At 40.9% G+C, this 20,066-nt stretch overlaps 1 protein-coding gene across 3 annotated transcripts in view; it reads left to right on the forward strand.

Annotated features, from left to right (window-relative positions):
- Positions 1 to 15,648, forward strand: part of SLAIN1 (SLAIN family member 1) — a 58,568-nt gene extending 42,920 nt beyond the window's left edge. For all 3 annotated transcript variants that reach the window (XM_086482011.1, XM_086482012.1, XM_009950473.2), the window contains 3 exons: positions 9,156 to 9,320; positions 11,244 to 11,541; positions 15,573 to 15,648. In XM_086482011.1, coding sequence (XP_086338137.1) covers positions 9,156 to 9,320; positions 11,244 to 11,541; positions 15,573 to 15,648 — 539 coding nt within the window. The remainder of the gene's footprint in view (positions 1 to 9,155; positions 9,321 to 11,243; positions 11,542 to 15,572) is intronic.
- Positions 15,649 to 20,066: the final 4,418 nt, after the last annotated feature.

The raw sequence follows: 20,066 nt of genomic DNA on the forward strand, positions 1-20,066 counted from the left end.
CTTTCCTGACAAATAAGACATGACAGGTTGGTGCCAAAACCACTTGCATTCAAAGTAAGGCATGGCATGGAAGTATAATCAACAAGCGGCAGTGTATAAAGAAGAGTGATGTTAACAGAGGCTAGAGCGGCGTGGGTGTTTGTTAGTACGGCGTATGTGCCATATTAATTTCAATGTTGTTTTTCTTGCCAGTGAGGTCAAGATTGGGACGGCACCGATGGTCTTGCAGAAATGGCGGGGGCAGATAGAAAAGAAGGTTATGAGACATTTTTCATTCAGGAATAAGGGCAGTATGTGGTGCTGGGATCTTTTTATATAGTCCCCAAATGCTTTTTCAATAATTTTTTTCTGTTCCATGTCAGTGGAACTTAAGCATTGGATTCCCACATGGAAACCTCAGAAAGTACTTACAGGGCATTAAAAATACTAGACTCCTAGTTTATTAACTAGAAAGCATATAAATATTAAAAGGCCACCAATTTTACCACCTGGTTGCCTTTTTTCTCAAGAACTTTGAGGTGTTGGACTGTTTGGTGTCACTCAGAAGATGTACACACGTGACTTCAGTTACCTGTCTACTGGGATGGCAGACAATCCTGTAATAGCCAGTACCACTATCTTTAAAGGGGAGTTGTGTCTTCAGCTTCTGCACCTTCAGGCTCAGAATCACGCAGCACTGATCCACGTAAGTGGCAAATACTGATGGTGAGAAACACTTTGCTGTGTTCTGTTGGCAGACAAGGTGTCAAGTGTTCGCTGTATTATGTCTTGAGTACTATTACGACTCAAGTATTATTCTCATCGGCACTTCTCATCATCTTGGCAACAATTTAATTGTCTTTCAAGATCTCCTACACATTGAAATGGAGGTAGACTGCAAAATAAGAATTTGTCTAAAGCTTAGTACGTTGGCCGGTGTGCTCCACACTGGTACAGTTCGCCAAGGCAAATGGGAAAGAGAGGTGGGTAGATGGAAGACCTGAACTATTTAGTTACTGCTTTCAACATATGTGGAAAGCATCATCCATAATGAGTCAGAATCACACATACCACATGCTGTGCTGCTCTCAGCCATTCCAGCAGTCTTCCCAAATACCTCTTCCTCTTTCTTCCCCCAAAGAGATCACTTATGCTCTTGTGTGTGGAGTCAAGTCTGGCCCTTAGTTCATCTGATCATTCACAGAGCTCTCCATAAGAGAATGTAAGTGGCAAGTAACTGTTGAATTTTGGCATGCAGTCTGGGGTGAAAAAAATGTGTTTGGCTTTGACACAATGGCTTCCCAGAACTAGGCTCTGTGTTCAGCTCACGTACAATTTTTTGTCTTTAGGAACAAATGGTATGAGGGATGCTGCCCTACCCACTTTTAGTGAAGTTTGTTTGGTATGGTGCGCTAGTTGAGGTACTTATTTTAGCTTAACTACCTGTACTGTAACAAATATGCTGAAGGTGTGATAAACTTGGAAAATTTTAATAATTCTTCTAAGAATACAGGTTGCCTGATGAGGAGTGCCTACACTTAGGTGCTGAGATGTGGGTGCCCACGTGTGTATGAAGGGCCCAATTCAGCTGCCCACATGCAAGCACTTCGTGCTATATGAGGTGCTTCGATGCACCCTGCTTGCCTTCACCATCACCGTGAGTCAGTGCTGTTTAGATGCCATAGACAGTTCAGGGTTTCTCAAGTGAGGTGAGGTACCTATACGTAGGCACTGACTTGTACTCTCTCACTATAGCCAGTGATCTACTTGTTCTCCATCCACAGGATTGCATTTTAGGTAGCAGAGAGATTGGAATTTCTGCCTGTGCTTGGGGTGAGAGTACTCTGACAGGTGTTTTCCAGCTGTGTTTGAGGCCGTAATTTTGAACTCACATGTTGTTCTTGGCAATATATTGTAGCAAAAAGCTGCCCCTGCTGTAATTTTGACACTCTGCCATGTTTTAAATTGCTGTACATCTATTTTAAAATAAAATACCATACATCTGTTTTAAAATACCGCACAATCTAGCCCCCACTGTCAGGCCCAGGTTCCTCCTCTCGCCTCATCCCATCCATGTCTGAGTGAATGGTGCCAGTCCCCAACAGCTTGCTGTGCTGAAAGGCTCCTGGTAAACACTAGCATAAAGTGACAGATGTGTGCAAATAGGTTAAGATGGGAAATATGTTAAGATGTATTTAAGGTGTATTTGGGGCCACTTGTAGCATAGGCTATAGGCATACCTGTTGTTACCTTTGCAGCCATCACCTGTAGTGTGTGTATATTGTCTTTACTTTCTAATGAGTTTTATTTCCAGTTCTGGCAAGAATATACTAATAGAAAAGCTTTGCATGAAATCTGCTTTTTTTGTTTTCCTTATTTAATTACATCCTTTCCCTAGATCAGCTGAATTGTCTGTAATGATGAGTTACATCAGAAGAATTCCGTCTGTGAACTGTTTAAGGCATTCTGGTTTTTCAGGGATTTTGTAATCGGTTAGTGGGTCAGAAATAGATCATTTAAAGAAGATATGAGAGAGACAGGGGGTGAACAGCTTTTGAGTAGCTGTTGCAGTTAGCTGAAGTGAGTCTGTCTCATTAGTGTGTGTTTTATAGTTTAACAAAGCTTTGAATACGTTGGCAATGGAAAGATTTATGTTTATACCTCTCTCACCTTCCTCTAATTTAAAGAAGTTCATGGTTAACAACTTCAATGTTGCTACCTCTATTAATATCAAGAATACTTTATATTTAGTCATTTTCATATAAGAAATACCACCAAATTTCATGAAACCAAGCTGTTTTCTGCTTTATGTTGTCCATAAATGTACACTTTTTTTTTTTCTTATTACTATGACACAGAAGTAATCTCTTTCATTTGAACTTTTTAAAAAATATCTTTTATTTCTGTTTGGTCATTTTATCCCTTTTGAATAGGTGTTAATACTTATGCACTTTATTACTTCTGATTTTCTGAAACCAGAAGTAACAGAACTGTAGTGCTGTGAAATCATCAGTAGTAGTCAAAATCCAGGATAGACAGGATATTGAAAATGGGATTGATCTTCTTATGTTCAGGCCCACTTTCTGGATCTTGAGATAAGCTTATTCATATTATCCTGGCACCCCTTATTTCATGGGCATTTTCAAGTGTCCATTTTTATAATACCTGAAAACAGGTAACTTTGTATTTTGGACAAATTATTCCAGCTAATGAAGGAGTTTATTATAATGCAGTAAGAAGGGACAGATGAAAAATAGATCCTTCATTGAGTAGCACTGCATGCTATCTGGTTAATTTTAATGTACATTTTCCATTGCCTTTTCGTGTTTTTTTTTTTTAAGTTTCGAGCTTGTTTGATACCTTCATAAACAGGCCATAGATACCATTCACTTGAAAAATTTTGCTTTTATTTTCCAGAAATTACTAGTTATGAGTTACTTTATTGCATACACTTCTGGGGAATAATTTTCTCAGGCAAAATATTATGAACACTAGTGGCTGTTGCAACATCCTTGCCTCATTTGGAAAGTTGCAAATGTGTTTTTTGTTTTGTTTGTGTTTTGGGGTTTTTTTTAAGCAAACTCTAGGCAGATATAGAAGAGCAGCATTTCAGGGCCAGTAGGTTGGTGTTTAGATCAGTTCAGTATAAACTAACATTGATTTGTGTTTGGAGGGGTGGGAAAAGGTCTATTCTTACTGATTTACTGATTTACGGAGTGTTTTTCTACTCATAACCTCTCTTGTTTAGTAAGGAAGGGAGAATTCAGTGTAGGAAATTGTTGCAGACTTTATTAAAGAAAAGGAGAAAAAAAATCTGACTCTGTTACCTTTGAAGTTATATTGAGAATAGTGATTAGTGGGGAGGAGTCATGGAAGGATAATGGAAAAATCTTTAACTTGCTGTAACTGTCTGTGGCGGGAGGCATATGTCTGTGAAACCAGGGCACGATGAAGTAGTAATTCCGAATAAAATGGACATATTCAATGTTAGCAAAATGTAGGTATTGACAATCATGAAGAACAGTGTCTCTCACTTAACAGAAAAACTTGCTTTTGGTTCTTAATCTGTATTTGTGTTTTTAAACACTGATGTCTCTGTTGTGTCAACTGATGATTCCACAGACCTTTAACTAGACCTTGGTGTATTTGGGATGCCATAAATCTTATAACCGTAACAAATGTAATGCAGATACTGAACTCAGGTCTTCAAAGATGAGGAAGATAAATTAATCCCTTAAAATGAAGTTGTATTTGAGTCTACAAGTTTGTTAAGGATTTCAGAACAAATATCTAAATATCTAAATAGCTGCATAACATGGAACATAATAATTAAAATCAAAAAGCACAGATTTTTTCCTTATGGTTGTTCCCCAACTTATTTGTGCATACAATACAGATAAGGCGGAGTTGAATTTGTAGGGTTTGTGTGAAGGATTTCAATATGTGTAAGAAAATGCTAATGTAGCTTAAATGATGGTCTAGATTTCTCCGAGACACTAGTCATTACAATTCCTTGTATCACATTCCTTAACGATAGTGCACATTTGGCGAGGCTTCTGAGTCCTTTTGTTCAAATAAAACATTGACAACACTTGCAGAGAGTAACAGTGAATGAATAAATGTGTTTTGAGACACTTCACTGTAGAGTCAACTCAAGCCCTCCTTGCAAGGAGAGCCTCACTGGTTGAGGCATTTTGACAGAGAGAAGATGATACTTACCAAGAAGGCTACAGAACTCCCAGTCTGGCAGCCCACCAAGCACACACCTCTTCTGGGTCAGCTTTGCTCCAAGGGCAAGGCCTGTTTGCGTGCTACATGGACCTTAATCTTCGGCCCATCATAGTATTAGGTCAGGGAAGGAAAAAAAAGCAGCAGTGGAATGGGGGCAGCCACCAGCAGTGCTGGGACCAGAAGACAGAAGGCAGGTGCTGCCTGTTCTGGTGTCCTGCCAGAAAGAAGCTGGGCCACCGATCCCAGGCTGACTTCAGAGAAGAAACGGCATCGGGGGAAGAACTTCCTGGAAAAAATCAGATCTGAAGCAGCTGGGTAAGAGGCAAACTGCTGTCTTTACTGTAATTTTGTGGAACATTTGACAAAATAAGGGACACTTTTGCCTGCTTTTTGACCCGTTTGTCACCAGTAGTGAATATGATCTATGCTGTGTAGTGGTCTCTTCATGCACATTTTCAGTTGAGCGCAGAGGACCCTGTATTGCACAATTCCCAGTTTTTCCTGTGCTGTAGGCAACAGGCAGTTCAGCATGGATGCCACATAGGGGAAAAAGTGTAAACATGCAGTAGGTGATTTTTGCTGTATCATTCTGCTGCAGATGTGTGAAACAAGGGCAACGTATGCCACCTAAAGAACACTTGTGAAGTGACAGGCATGTGTGTATATGCATGAACTACTCTGAGGAAGTGGTAATGAGGAGGAACTTATTATTAACTCCCTTGCATGACCTGTCCTTGCATTTTCTTCACACTTTCAAACGTCCCAATAATATGATGTCTGTAGGTCATGCTATTACATCTCAAAGAAGGCTGAGAAAGGCAAAGATACATCTGTGATGCTTTATATGGCTGCATCCTTCTTAAACATCATATTTGTTTTGTCCTAGATTACAGTTGAGGCTCAATAGTGGGTCACAGTAACTGTGGATGCTGTAGAAGGTGCAGGTTCTTTGGAGTTCCTTGGTGGTGTTAATATCCACATCTTCCTGACAGAATGAACTATAAGCAACCAATGATGTTTTAGGCTTGCCACTGAACCATATTAGTGCAGAAGAGGTAGCAGAAACTATAGCAAATTTCAGCATTCATCATAAACAGGACTATTTGGGCAAAATTACTTCTTACCTGAGAATACATCTCGGCTGTATTCCTTCACTCCTCCTCTCTGTTAATTTTCTCATCGGTCTTAGGAGAGCAAAGAGCTTTAGAAAGGGAAGGTTTGCTGTTAGCAGCTTGGAAAAATATCTTTGTTTTCTTCTCATATATTTCCAGCAAGTTCGTATCTAGTCACATCTCAGCGGCCTGAAATATTAAAATCACATAACTCCCACCTTCTACTTCCATATATCAGGCTCAAAAGAGCCAGCATTTCATTTACAAACAAAACATCTGTAAGACTCTTTCCACTGTTCGTAGGAGGGGAGCAAGTGACAGAACAAACTTGAAGAAAGATGAAAGAGGATGCATCATCCAAGGAGATGAAAGCTGCAAAATGCCATCAAGACGAACATTTCTGGGTTTTCCCCAAACACAAAACTGACCTGCTATTTTCATTGCTTTTCAGGGCCATTTATCTCAGCAGACACAAGGACCCATCAAAGAAGTAACGCAGATGCTCGATGGATGAGAATTTGCAGGTGCAGCAGGAATTTGCTGCCTGAGGACTGAATGAATCAGCAGCAGAACAGACTGCTGGAACGAGAAGGGACTAATGAACAGGAGGCAAAAGACGTGGCCACCCATGACACAGAGGAAATCCAAGCTACTTATGTACCTATTTTTCCTGCTATTGTAGCTGCATCCACTGGACAGTTCAAGGCACAGATCATGCCTGTGGTGGCTGATGCAGTCCCTGAGTGGAAAAGCACATAGAGTCCAAGGAATTCTGCTTACACAACGTGTTTTGTGGATAGTATTAGAAAAGCTATTTTATGTAGTGCCATCTTCCCTGCCACCATCCTGCTGCTCAGACCCTTTTTGCCAACTGCTGTAATGTTGACCTAGAATTTCAGGACCTAGGATTTTAAAGGGTAGGCTAGGGCTCCAAAATTAACAGTAGCATGAATTTTCTGCCACTCTGCGCCAAGGATTGCATCACAGGAAGATAGTCCGTTTCCAATTTGCAAAATCATGCATATTTCAGAAATAGGGACATAAAGCAGCTGTAGGGATGCCATTGTTTGCATCCTCAGGACAGTTTTGGAAGCCTGATAACTGTTTGTCATTGATTTATCAGTGATATTAATACTTACCACCTGACTGAACCACAGTGGTAATCCCTTAGCTAATATTCATTGCTGTACCACTGACCATTTCAGCCTGCCAGTGTTAGTGATGAGTCGCTGAAGCACAGCAACTCTTAACTCTTTGATGAGGGAGTACCCTTAAACTGGTTCTTTATTAGGATTTGTCTGTACTCTAGATTCCAGGAACTCAAACCTTGCATTTCCTTTTCCTGCATTGAGCTCCCTATCTTACCTCCCATACCTACTGTTTGATTTAAAAAATATGAAAACGCAGTGTATTTAATTCATGGGAATATTTAAACTATTTCCTAGACAGCAGTGGTTTTCTATGTCAGACCATCTATGGTAACTGAAAGTTAACCTTAGTCAAGATGGAAGAGAAGAAGGTCTCATTATTACAGGACTAGTGTGCATGATATGGCGTCAAGGGGCAGGTGGGCACTAGTAATTGGGACTCAGGACAAAAGGATATTAGAAATGCTGGACCTTTGAAGTACAAGGATGTTTTTGACTATTTGCAAGATTCTTTACCACTTGTTACCCTGGGGACCAGTGATAAAAAATAGCTGGAGTTGTAGCCTTGCTGTGACTCAGTTTCCTGGAGTTACATAGGCATCACGTATATTGAAGTTACTGTTAGTGGCTACTAATACCTTTTATAGATAGAACTGTACTGTCACTTCTTATTACTTGTCAGTTGTTAGGAGCTTTAAAGATTAGAGGAGCTCATGATGATGCTAACCAGGTTATATATTTATGTGGACTGATAAACAGAGATTCCCAAGTCAATTCATTGTTTCTGTGGACTAAACTTGCCTTGTGTGAGCTAGGATGTCACCCCAAAGCAACAATTTCAAGCTGTGTGTGATGTGTCGTTCCTGTGCACAAATCCAAAACATCAATCTTGAAATGCCCTGCTTGCCATTGGAGAGAGCAGTCTCCTAGTAGCTGCCTGTTAGAAGACAAGCATACCCCTGCGTTCTGTGGCAGCGTGGGAACTGGAGGCAGACATCTGCCAGGCGCTGGAACCTATAGCAGGGGCAGGAGCTGGTAGCCTTCACGCTGAACTCAGCACCAGGAGAAGCATAGCCACCTCAGTAGGGCACAGCACTTGAGCTCCTGAACCTGGCCAAGAGACCAGCTTTAGTGGTGTTGTCAGTGACAATTTAACGAAAGACCTGTTATCTCCCCACAGGGGTGCTTTACTGAAGTCTGCCACGTCACAGGAAGCAATTCAGACCAGGTCATTCAGTGTGTGCCTTTCTGCCCCCGCCAGTCTCTCCTGATTATACAGCATTGAGTCATCTCCCTTTGGCCCTGCAGCAGAAGAGACTGAAATAACTTGAGCTTAGATTACCTAATGCTGTGGTGGTTGGGAAGTCTTCTTGAGATGTCAGACTTGGTTTCAGCTTCTCTCTCCAAATCAGCTAGTGTGAGTGGGGTTGCAGACATCTTCTGACCTCTTAGACACTTGCCTTAGCTGTGAACCTGCCCCCAAAACATTTGGGGCGTTTGCAGCTTTCTTTTTGTGAAAGGCTTTCAGGCCTGTTCTGAAAACGCCCACCAAAGCAGGCACCACAAGTGGGGTAGGAGGGAGAACCAGCAGATGTGAACTCAAGGCTCCAAGCAACTGAACAGCATCAAGACTTAGCAGGTTTTGCGCATGGCCACCTGCAGAAACTTAGCATGCTAATAAGGTTAGGTACTGAATGGGATATTTTAGCATCTCATTGGCACCTGAAAGCAAGACTTCAGTCACTTGGGATGAATTCATCTCGCCTGTGTTTAGACATCCACAGTGTAGATACCTGTGTCTGACTTTGTCACTGCAGCCTTGCTTTGTATTCACTGCAAACAAACAGGCACATTTAGGGCATGATTCGTCTGACCTACTTTACACATTTACATGAAACTCATCCTTATTATGGTACTTGAGTGTTTAAATCCTTATGATTCTGAAAATGTACTGCTTATTGGTGTCTTTAAAATGACTTGTGAATAATCATGCTGTTACAATAATCAGAAGGGTTCAATTAGTAGGCTGTCAATAATATATTTGTATTCTTCCTGCAGAGCAAAACCTTTCTTTGCATTGAAGTAGTTTGTTTTAATTTTGGTTTTCTACAGAAATTATTCAGAGGTTGCTTGTGTTTTTTGGAAGTTCTGACATGACTATGGATGTTGTCTTCTTTTGCTTCAGATAAACTTCGAAGAAGCATGCCTAACCTTGCTCGGATGCCAAGTACCCCCACCGTCAACAGTAACGCTGGCTTTGCTAGTTCTCCAGTCACTGTGAGGAACAGTCAGAGCTTTGACTCCAGTTTGCATGGAGCGAGTAATGGGATTTCAAGGATGCAGTCGTGTAGTAAGTACCTGTGTTCTTTGGCTGCATGCAGGGAATCGGTAGAGTGGTAATATACACGTCCCAGTCACTGCTCCTCTGCTTTATGAAAAATTAAAAGCATATTGTGCTCCTTTTGCACCGGATTTTAATATAACTCAGGGTTTTCAGCGTTTCTGTTTTGGAAAGCAAATTCTGCCGATCTTGTTATGCAGTATTGAGAGTTTCATCACCTTTTTTTTTTTTTCCTTTGCCCATTCATTTTGTGCCAACTTTACTAAAATTATGATAGTAGTTAGTAGTAGTATTGTAGAAGCACCGATAATACAATTACTTCATTTAAGTTTACATTTTTAGTTTTGATACTAGAATTGAAAACTGCTTTTCTTGGTAATTTGTACAATGCTGGTTTTACAGTTCACTGTATAAATACTGTCTTAAAATACATGACCTCTCTTCTACTGAAGTCGAACCACTTTCTTCTGAGCAAATGTGGTAAGCAGAGGGTTGTATCCTCAAGTGTGATAAACTTCTTGAGCAGAGGGATTAAAATGACTCTGCAATTAGTTTAATTTAGGTGACTTCTTGAGGCGGGGATGAAGGGCGTATTGATCTAGTGGATGTTGAAGTATTGATGTAGAATGTGAACAAGATAGATCAAGATCCAAACCCATTTTTTCTAGCACAGTGTTTGAGGTGCTCTGAGAGGAAATGGAAAAAGTGAATTTAATTCGACACAGGCAGGAAAAAGGATTTAACTTAGGCCTCCCATGTCCTCTGAGATTTTGGAGGGAGAAGTTGGCGAAACCTTTTCCTGTGGCTTTTTCTTTCAAATTTGAGCAGAATTTACAAATATCTTCAAAACTATTAAATTCTGTCCTTTCTGGAAAATATACTTGACTTCTGGATTTATTTTCTTATATTTTTGCCCTGTTTGAATAGGAGAATGGAAGTCGTTTTTCAGGTTCCTACTTGAATTTGCATGGTAGTGCATTGAGAGTTTAATTTCATTTATTACTTAGAAATATGTGTCTTCCTTCATATGTTTATGTATGCATATATATATATGTGTATAAAATGTGATTTTTCTGAAATAATTTTTTGAAAAACATTTCTAATAAGTGGCTGTGCTGGGGTATTTAAGGATCTGCACAATGATAAAGAGTTCCGTAGCAATATATTTCCAGTATTGTTTAATTGAATCACATATCTGTATTTTCTCCTGTGTCTTTAAAGGATTTTAAGATGTCCTTTTTCAAAGTCTTCGAAAAGGGTTGGCCTGTATGCCGTATGTTAGTTTATGTGCTTCAGGCTTTTGACAGTGCTTTTGATATGCGGACTCTGAAACAGATGTGTGTCTGATGTACACCAGAGGGCAGGATTGTGTAGAAAAATCTATATATAAATCTTCTGGAACCCATAGCATTGATTTAAAATGATAGTTTACATAACATCGGCCTTGGAATATGCTGTTATATTCAAGACCTTTTTATAGCCTTTTTATTGTTTTTATATATAATGCTTAGACTTCTGTGATGTTTTAGAGTGCTTTAATGCAATGTTCCTTGAACAAGATGTGGTTCTTGCAAGCAACCTTACAAAAATCTAAATGATCTAGCAGTAATTAATTTATACCTTCATCAGTGTCTCCTGTTTAAAGCTCTAATTGCATAGGTGGAATTAGTGTGCTTCTAATGGCTGATAAAAATTCTTTGGGGGGAGAAATAAGGATGAATATGGGGTGAGATATTTGTTTGGGATGGGGGTGTGCAGTGTTACTGGATACAGTATTGGATCCAAGGAATTTTTCAGCAGTTTATAATTAGCAAGTAAGTTGTATAAGGATGTGTTTATCCCTATTCAAATCTGTCTAAAAATAAGCATTACTACCTGGCCTCGACTGTTGAATACTGACCTTGTTACTTTCTTTTCTGCCACTTTTTACAGTTCCGTCACCAGGACAGCTTCAACACAGAGTTCACAGTGTGGGACATTTTCCAGTGTCTGTCAGACAGCCTCTCAAAGCTACTGCCTACGTAAGCCCAACTGTACAAGGTAGTAGTAGTAGTAGTAGCAGCAGTATTCCAGTGTCCAACAACTTGCAGTTATATTCTAACACTGGGATCCCAATGCCAAACAAGGCTGCCACTCAAGGGATTGTAGGGCGCAGTGCTCTTCCAAGACCATCGCTGGCCATCAATGGGAGTGGCATACCCAGAAGTAAAATTGCACAGCCAGTTCGAAGGTAAGAGTTAAACAGGACTCCGTCTCTGTGTAGATGACTTCGGCTTAGATTGTGGGGTGTTGTTTTTTTCTCCTGAATATGAAGCTGGGCTATAAAATGGAAGAGTTTCTAACTCCCAATGCGGAACGGATGAAGATTTCCAGAAACAGTGATGGACAATGTTTGCTGGTAGTTCCTAGTAAACTATGATAACTGGTAGAATGTAATCACATCCAAAGAAGGATAGATTGGCACCCGTCAGTAAGAAATCAAAACAAATGGAAACCTTATATCATTAACATATGTGGCTTGCCTTCTTCCAGACTTGCGCCAACTGCTCCTTCAATGTCACAGGATGAGCAAGTCTTGGAGTACTCAAATAGTTGCACCCCTGTTGCTGTAGATGGCAGTAGACTGTAAAACTGCATCTTGTGACATTATGGCATTCTGAGGAGGGAAATATCCTGGATAGTACAGTCTTAGGTTGAACCAGCATCTTTTCAACTCCAACTGGGAGACAATAGGCAAACACAGAATCCTGGAGTATCACATACTTGTGATGAGCTATACTGTTAAGCAAATGCATTTTTGCATTTTTCCAAAATAATTTTATCTCCAAATGAATTTTTTTAGGGTAAGCAATAAAATGAGCTTGAGGAAAGAGACTGTGTTTTAATCACCTTATCACAGCTGGGAGTTAGCTATATGTTCTGTGATTAATAGGTGATGAAGTTTCTCAAAGAGAAACTTATATCAACTTGTGTCAGCTCTTCCAACTATTTCTTCCCCTTGCACGCATACCTTCTTGTGAGGGCCCGCTGTGTGACCACCTGGTTTTCTGTTGGATGAACTGTCACTGTTTAGCTCTCACCATTTTTGTACTTTTTGCTAGATACTGGCTAGATCCAGAATAAGTTCAATCACTCACATTCTCTTTTTGGTTGAGTTACTCGGGGATTACACAGATGTGACTGACAACAGATTTTGACCAACTGCGGTGAAACTTTGATAAAGAGCCGTCAGGTTTCTTCTTTGATGAAGACTGTACCATGAGATTTCTATTATAACCTTCTTTGCTCTCTGCAGGAACTCGCTCTGTTAGAGTTCTTTATAGTAGAGACGTTTCTTTCTTTTTTTCTTTTGCCTTTCCTCTACTTCATGTTCTTCTGCAAAGCTATTAAATCTTTCATAGCAACATGTGAGAAAGAGACTTTCTGGGCCATGAAGACCAGTCCCTTGCTATTTTGTAACTTTTTGTACAGCAGACAATATTTAAGAAAAATAGAATTAAGAGGTTTCAGTGGGAGGGTAAGACACTGCTCTCAACACGTTTTTTATTAGAAACTGATTGAAATCAGTAACAAAGCTGTTTATAGTCCAGAAGGTTTGGGCTCCTGTCTTCTTACCTTCGGTGTACTTTAGCAGCGTCATATGTTGCCATAGAGCCAGATTAATGATCTTTGAAGATGGATGGTCTTAGCACTGTGGGAATGACAAGTTTATAGGACTCTAGAAGCACAGGCAGGTTGGACCTCAGCCTATAGTTCTTTAAGACCCTTGTTTCATTTTATTTATGGGTGTGGAAAATAAGTGGTTTCAGTTCATACGGAATTTTCTTGGAAGGAATTCAGCCATCAGAGGCAGATATTCTCACTGTTGATTTTCGTGACTATGGTCATATCTAAGGAATGGTATTTCTGATTATCAGTTCAAGAGTCTAGCTTCTTTCAGTGTACTGGAAGTGTTTTTAGTCATGACTTGATTAAAAGTAGAACAGGTCTTTCGGTTTTTAAGTAGATCAGATGTTCAGGGAGAATTGTGCATTCAGAGCAAAGCTGTGTCTTCATACCTATGACCAGACTGTTAGGTAGCCAAGTTATTGGTATTTTAGATACTTAAAATAGGTCGTTAGACTTTATATAGGGCCTGCGTTAGGGAACTTCAGTGTTTACTGCATAGGATCAAACATGGGATGAGGGAGTGCTTTTGATAATTTATAAAATAAAATTATAATAGCCAAGATAACCAACTTAGTTAAATACTAACTGCTCTTCTCCTTGCTGTCAGAGATTCATTCGTCCACAAGCAGTGTAAAGAAATTGTAGCAGTGCAGTCCATCTCTTCATAGAAGTGAGGCAGCACCTTTTTTTGTTCCTGTTCAGTGAATCCACACAACCCTTAGCCCTCTCCAACCTCATACTTGGTGCTTCTTGCAGACCCCTACCTTCCAGTCCTGCACGCTTTTATCCTCACACCATGTGAGGGCCAGCTTCCCAAAGGGCAAGGTGGGCTGGGAGCTGAGTGGGACAGCGAGGCTGCCTCACAATGCCCAACCAAGAGCAGCATTGATGGTGACCAGGGTCTGCCAAGAGTCCCAGTCTCCAGACGAGTCTGCAGTGATGAGGCAGGTCCCAGCTAAAGCCAGAAAGTCAATCAGCAGCTCAGAGTCTCGATCATCCCAGGTGCCAGGCACAGGCATAGCAGCAACGTAACCACAGCTCTGGAACCAAGGTAGGAGGCTTGCTTGTTCCTGCTGCCTTGCACTGGAGACAGTCCCTGCGATCCACCTGGTGACAGAAAAGTAGAAAGGGACTGCAGAGCCCCCAAAATTCTGTTGTCTCAGACCCTGTGACGTCATACTGACAGCTTGTGCTTGTTTGAAACAGTGTTCAATGCTGGCGCAGTTTCCTGTTCACGGCCCTATAGCAGGGATTCAGGTCTGGATACGTAACAGTATTCTTACAGTTCTTTTCAACTTCGTTAATGATTCTTTACTTTTGCCCTCTCTATTTTTTCTTGAAGATTGTTAGATACACTTTCTCGTTTTCTTTCTGGAAAAAAAAAGAAATGAAAGCAGCAGTTGCAGAAAATGGCAGAGGCGGGTTGTGTTTTATGCCTCAAGTAACTGTATTTATAGCAGAGATAAGTGATCCTGCAACAAAGTGAAGCTGCACAGCTTGCTGAACCTAAGTTTAAACAACTTTTTTTACTTAAGTGTAATGTTTTTGCCACTAAAAAAGCAGTTGTAGCAGAGAGGTGAGAAGCTGCTCTGGTGACTGCTTTTAACTTACTGCCTGCCTTACTACATAACCTCTACCTTTTTCTAGGGCAGCCAAGGGCATTTGAAAGGGAGAGGAGGCATCAGTAACTCACAGAAAAAGCAGAGAAGTGTGAGAACAAGGCTTGAGACCTGGTTTTATAAGAAACAGTTTCACAGAATTTAGACATTTATTTTCAGCAAATTCTGGTATAACAAAAATATGGTTACAGCAAATTAAAGATAGCCTGCCTCATCACCAGTGAGTTGGCAGTCAGATGAAGTCAGATGGTTGGTTTTCCTTTTTTTTTGATCTTACTTGAAACAGTTACCTCAGTAGTACCTGGAGGGTTCAGAAAATGGTCAACAAGCATTTTATAATAAGCCCTCATTGATGAGTGAGAGATGCAGCCTGGGTGTGAGGGTGGGGGCCCGGAGGACAAGTTCCCTGCAGGAGTGGTGGTACTGAGACTGGCAGCTCTCTGACTTTTGCTGTGACGTGTCATCATGTGTCTTGGATAAGAGGGTCTGGAGTAGGACTGGGTAGAGCTCTTCAACCAATAAGATGCCAGAATTCTTTAGTGCCTCCATAGTGTTTTTATAAAGTGCTGGTTTTTCATGAGTGGGCTGAGCACAACAGCTTTTTTGGAGAATATTCCCATTAGATCTCTGCTGTTTCTAGTGGCAAAAATAAGTTTTTGTCATCTTTAGCCCTGGAAAACCAAATCTTCCCATTCAGAGGGGTGTCATGCATCATGACAATTATTCATGAAATTCATTTTTACAAACCTTTTACCCTGTTAAGACTAGTAACAGTAGTGGGTCTTATTGTTAGTGGCCTTAATTTTACCTTAGATCTTTACAGTTGCATTAGTATAGAGCCAGAAATACACCAGAGCGATGTCTCTAAGCAAGCCACAAAGCCAGTGTCACTGCAGAGGTAAATGTTTGTTACCTTGATCTTTCACATTAAATATAACTTCCTTTGCCTTTTTTTGTCATTCGGTTGATACAGTTTTCTTCAGCCTCCAAAGCCACTTTCGTCCCTCAGCACGATGCGGGATGGGAACTGGAGAGACGGCTGCTATTGATGAAGGATGCCCATCAACAGTGGAAAATAAATAATGCGGATTTCATTACCCAGCTGGCTGGGTAACAATGATTTGGGAAAGGAGGGTCATACAGTGTTATTTCCCCCAGGATTTTAATATGTAACCATCCATAATGCAATGTCATTTTTAAATCATGAACATTGTATCAAATACTAAATATTGCACTTAATCAGTTACCTGAACAGCTGCATTGTTACCAGACTAACAATGGCAGTGTTGGCATTTGGAACTGAAGAAGGTATTGTATACGTGCAGAGTACCAGAGTATTTCCTTGGAAAGAGCTGGGAGATAATGCTTTTGGGCAGCTTTGCCGTAGTGAAATTCTGAGATAATTTATTCAGTGTAAAGGCATCATGCATTTTATTTTGAATTTGGGGGGACTTATGTATGTGCTTGAATTTTTTTCTAGTGTTTCCAGTACATTTTATTTTGTATACTTCAGTTCATTTAAACTTGCCTGAACCTTGAACAACAGAGAGATAATTTAACTTTTCTGTGCCATAAATAATATTTTTGGGGTAATGTACTTTTTTAGCGCTAGGAACATATCTTACAAAATCGTACCATTGGCAATACAAAGCAGTATATTTATGTTGCAGAAGCACAAAAAAAGTAGCATTCACTGGAAATTGACATCCAGCTGGGTCAGCATGGGTTTTTGTTGGTCTTTCACCATTTGTTCAATTGTTAATTTATTGTCATAGTGTTTTGTATTTAAAATGGCAGCATAAGTCACATTGCACTTACAAAGATACAGTGATCTCTAAAACTACAGTTGATTTTCAGTACTTTATTACAAAGTATAAAATTGTAATGTTTTATTAACAGTTGCTTATCGAAAATGAGTTTTAATGCGAATAAATCTTTTTGATAGACCTTTTACAAAATCCAATTGCACTAATCAATGCTTTCTTATAACGGCATATGACTTAATATTTGATTACAACTGTGTATACTGCTGTTTTGGAATGTTTCAGAAATAAAGAATCTATTTCGGCAATAATGCTGTTCTTGAGTGTGCAATGTAAACATTTTCAGAATTTAACAACTGACATCTACTGAGCTCCTGAAGTTTTTACTACTTAGCATTCATAAAGATTATGCTGGATTTTTGCAGATAGAAACTAAATTAATCTGAAAATTTCAGAAATTTTTTCTGTGTCATGAAACCATAGTATGCATGGAAGAAAAGTATGTATTATTTTAAATCAATCTTATTATGATCTTATGATTTTTATTCAATTTAATGTTCAGATTTTGCAATGGAAAACACAGATTGCGTACAAAGTGAGTCTTTCATCGTGGCTCTGGATTTCCTCTCAATTTTGCTCTGGATTTGCTTTAGGACCTGCTTTTTTTGAAAGGGCAAGCTAAAATTAAAAAAAAAAAAAGAAAAACCACCAAATGAGAAGCATTTAGTAGTGAGTAAAACCTTCAGTACACTGAGAAGTGATTGTATAGTAGTGCAGTAGTACCCCTGCACAGCGTAACATTAAGAGATAAAACAATTTAGTTTCCACACTTCAGTTCTTTTAATCCAGTTAAAACGCCTTTTTTCCAAAAAAAAAAAAAAAAAAAAAAAAAAAAAAAAAGGCAGAACTATTGAAAGAGGGCGTCAAATATTCCAACAAGGAAATTTCCTCTGGACAGGTTAATATTTCAGCAAGAGTGTGCCAAACTCATGTTCATAAGAAGCTTTAATTGGAAGAAATTACTGCTGGTTAAAGCAATCAGTCATTTGTGGACAACCTTATTGCCTCGAACTTGCAGAGTGATCGTGGCAGGGCTGCAGAGCCAGCTTGGGGGGTGCTTTGCTCTTTGCCTGTGACAAGGAGGGCTGCAGAACCTCCCAAATTAATAAGCTCTCCTGCCCTAGGGAGCCAGCGCCATCTTTTCCATAAAAGATGCCTGCAGACCAGCGGCAGGGATTAGTTCTGGTCTGAGCTGGCTCTTCGCTCTGTTCCCTAGTGCCGGGGTTTTGTCCCTGTGCCTCCGTCACCTGGAACACCACAGCTCCGCGGTGTTCTCAGCGTTTGAAATAGGTTGCAACTGGTGGCGGCAATACTGAGTTGTACGCTGGAGGGCGGTATAGACTTTGAAAACGTTTTAGTTTGTTTTTTTTTTAGTAGCTAAAGCTCTTCTACTTCCTAGGCTCTTGGTTTGAACCCAGTGCATATGTCTTCTCAGTGTTTATGTATGATGACAGCATTTTAAAGGAAGGTGCCCAGCTGTTTGTGGTTTGCATTTTTAAATGTCAGACTGCAAAACGTGTTGTGGAGACCCAAGCATTTTGGATATAATGAACTCTTTGAGAAGATGCGGTTGATTTTCCCTTTTTAATTGCCGCGTTCCCTTGCAATACATTCTTTCATCATGTCAGGATTTTGTAACCTTATAGCTTTGCTGTTTGAAGTGTTTTTGTCAAGTATCTGTCACACTGGATGCCATCAAACTTTAGGAGGAAACCCAAGGTGTGAGCAGCTTGATCTATTTTCTGCACTCAAAAGAACCAAGAGACTCACTTGTTTCAGCCATGGGCTGTGGTACCGCTGCTGGTTGCCTGAGGGAGCTGGCTTCCTCCCCTCAAAGTAGCACCGGCGAACCAGATACAGCTGCACAGTGCCCCAGGTGTCACGTACTTCACCACAGTCTCACTGGGGGCATAACATGGAGTATGCCACGCAAAACCACTTCCGTCACACTCCATTTTGGGAGAGGCAGAGCCTCCTCCAGGGCAGTGGGAAATGGCAAGGCCACACAGTTATCTTTAAAAAGACTCGAAATTGTTTTTCAGAACCAAAGTCTCATTTCTGAGTGTAAGGGAGCATTTGAGAACTCGCTCTTTGAGCCTGTTAACGAATGCTGCCTCGCCATTTTCTCTTTCTCTGGTGTTTTTTGATATACCTAAAGCACAAGTTGTTGGAGACATGGACTTCTGTCTTTTCCCTTGGTACAGCATGAAGCCCAAGATCTCAGGCCCAACATTACAACATGCCTGTATGCTAACACAAATACTAAAAATCAGCATTTTCCTACGGAAAACACTATTTAAATGTCTGCTATGAATGATGGGAAAGGCTTCATAATTAAAAATAATTGGGGAATAACACACGCTTTCTTTTAAAAACAGATTTGTGGTGTTTAAAACTCAGGCATGACTTACCAATTCAGAAATTCTGGATAAAAAAGGAAATTACTAAGCCCAGATGACTTTCCCTGTCACCTTTGTGAAAAGGGTATGTTCTGGCTGGTCTGGTTTAATTTTCTTTTTTGCAGCCAATCAGAGTCACATTTCAGTTGTAATACCTCCTGCAGCCCATCTTCTTGGCTGTCTTTTTCCTTTTGTCTTCCTGTCTCCAGATTCCCACCTTTCTTGTGACCTCTGTCAGTGGTTACGCATGCTCTTGTGGCTGGTGTGGTTCCTCGGCATCCACCTGCAGATCCCACTGTGGTGAGCTGAACTCCAGGTGCTCTATCACTCCCCTCCTCAACTGGACAAGGGAGAGAAAATACAATGAAAGGCTCGTGGGTCGAGATAAGGACAGGGAGATCTCTCACCAGTTGCCGTCATGGGCAAAACAGACACAACTTGGGGAAATTAATTTATTACCAATCAAATCTGAGAAGCGTAATGAGAAATAAAAACAAACCTTAAAACACCTTCCCCCCCAACCCCTCCCTTCTTCCCACCTTCACTCCCAATTTCTCTACCTCCTCCCCTCCAGTGGCACAGGAGGGCAGGGAATGGGGGTTGTGGTCAGTTCATCACACCTTGTTTCTGCTGCTCCTTCCTCCTCAGGAGGAGGACTTCTCACACTCTTTCCCTGCTCCAGCATGGGGCCTCTCTCACGGGAGACAGTCCTCCACCAACTGCTGCAACGTGAGTCCTTCCCATGGGCTACAGTTCTTTGCGAACTGTTGCAGCACAAGGCCCTTCCATGGGGTGCAGACCCTCAGGAACAGACTGCTCCAGCGTGGGTCCCCCATAGGGCCACAAGTCCTGCCAGTGAATCTGCTCTAGTGTGGAATACTCTCTCCATGGCTCCACAGGTCCTGGCAGGAGCCTGCACCAATGTGGGTTTCCTGCAGGGTCACAGCCTCCTTCAGGCATCTACCTGCTGTCGCGTGGGGTCCTCGGTGGGCTGCAGATGGATCTGCTCCACTGTTGACCTCCACGGGCTGCAGGGGGACAACCTGCCTCACTGTGGTCTTCACCACAGGCTGCAGGGGAATCTCGGCTTTGGCGCCTGGAGCACCTCCTCCTCCTCCTTCTTCACTGACCTTGGTGTCTGCAGAGTCGTTTCTCTTACATATTCTTTCTCCTCTTTCTGGCTGCTGTTGTGCCACAGGTTTTTTTCCCCTTCTTAAATAAGTTATCACAGAGGCACTACCGCTG

This window comes from Leptosomus discolor, chromosome 1 (assembly GCF_034619465.1).
Source record: "Leptosomus discolor isolate bLepDis1 chromosome 1, bLepDis1.hap2, whole genome shotgun sequence".
NCBI lineage: Eukaryota > Metazoa > Chordata > Aves > Leptosomiformes > Leptosomidae > Leptosomus > Leptosomus discolor.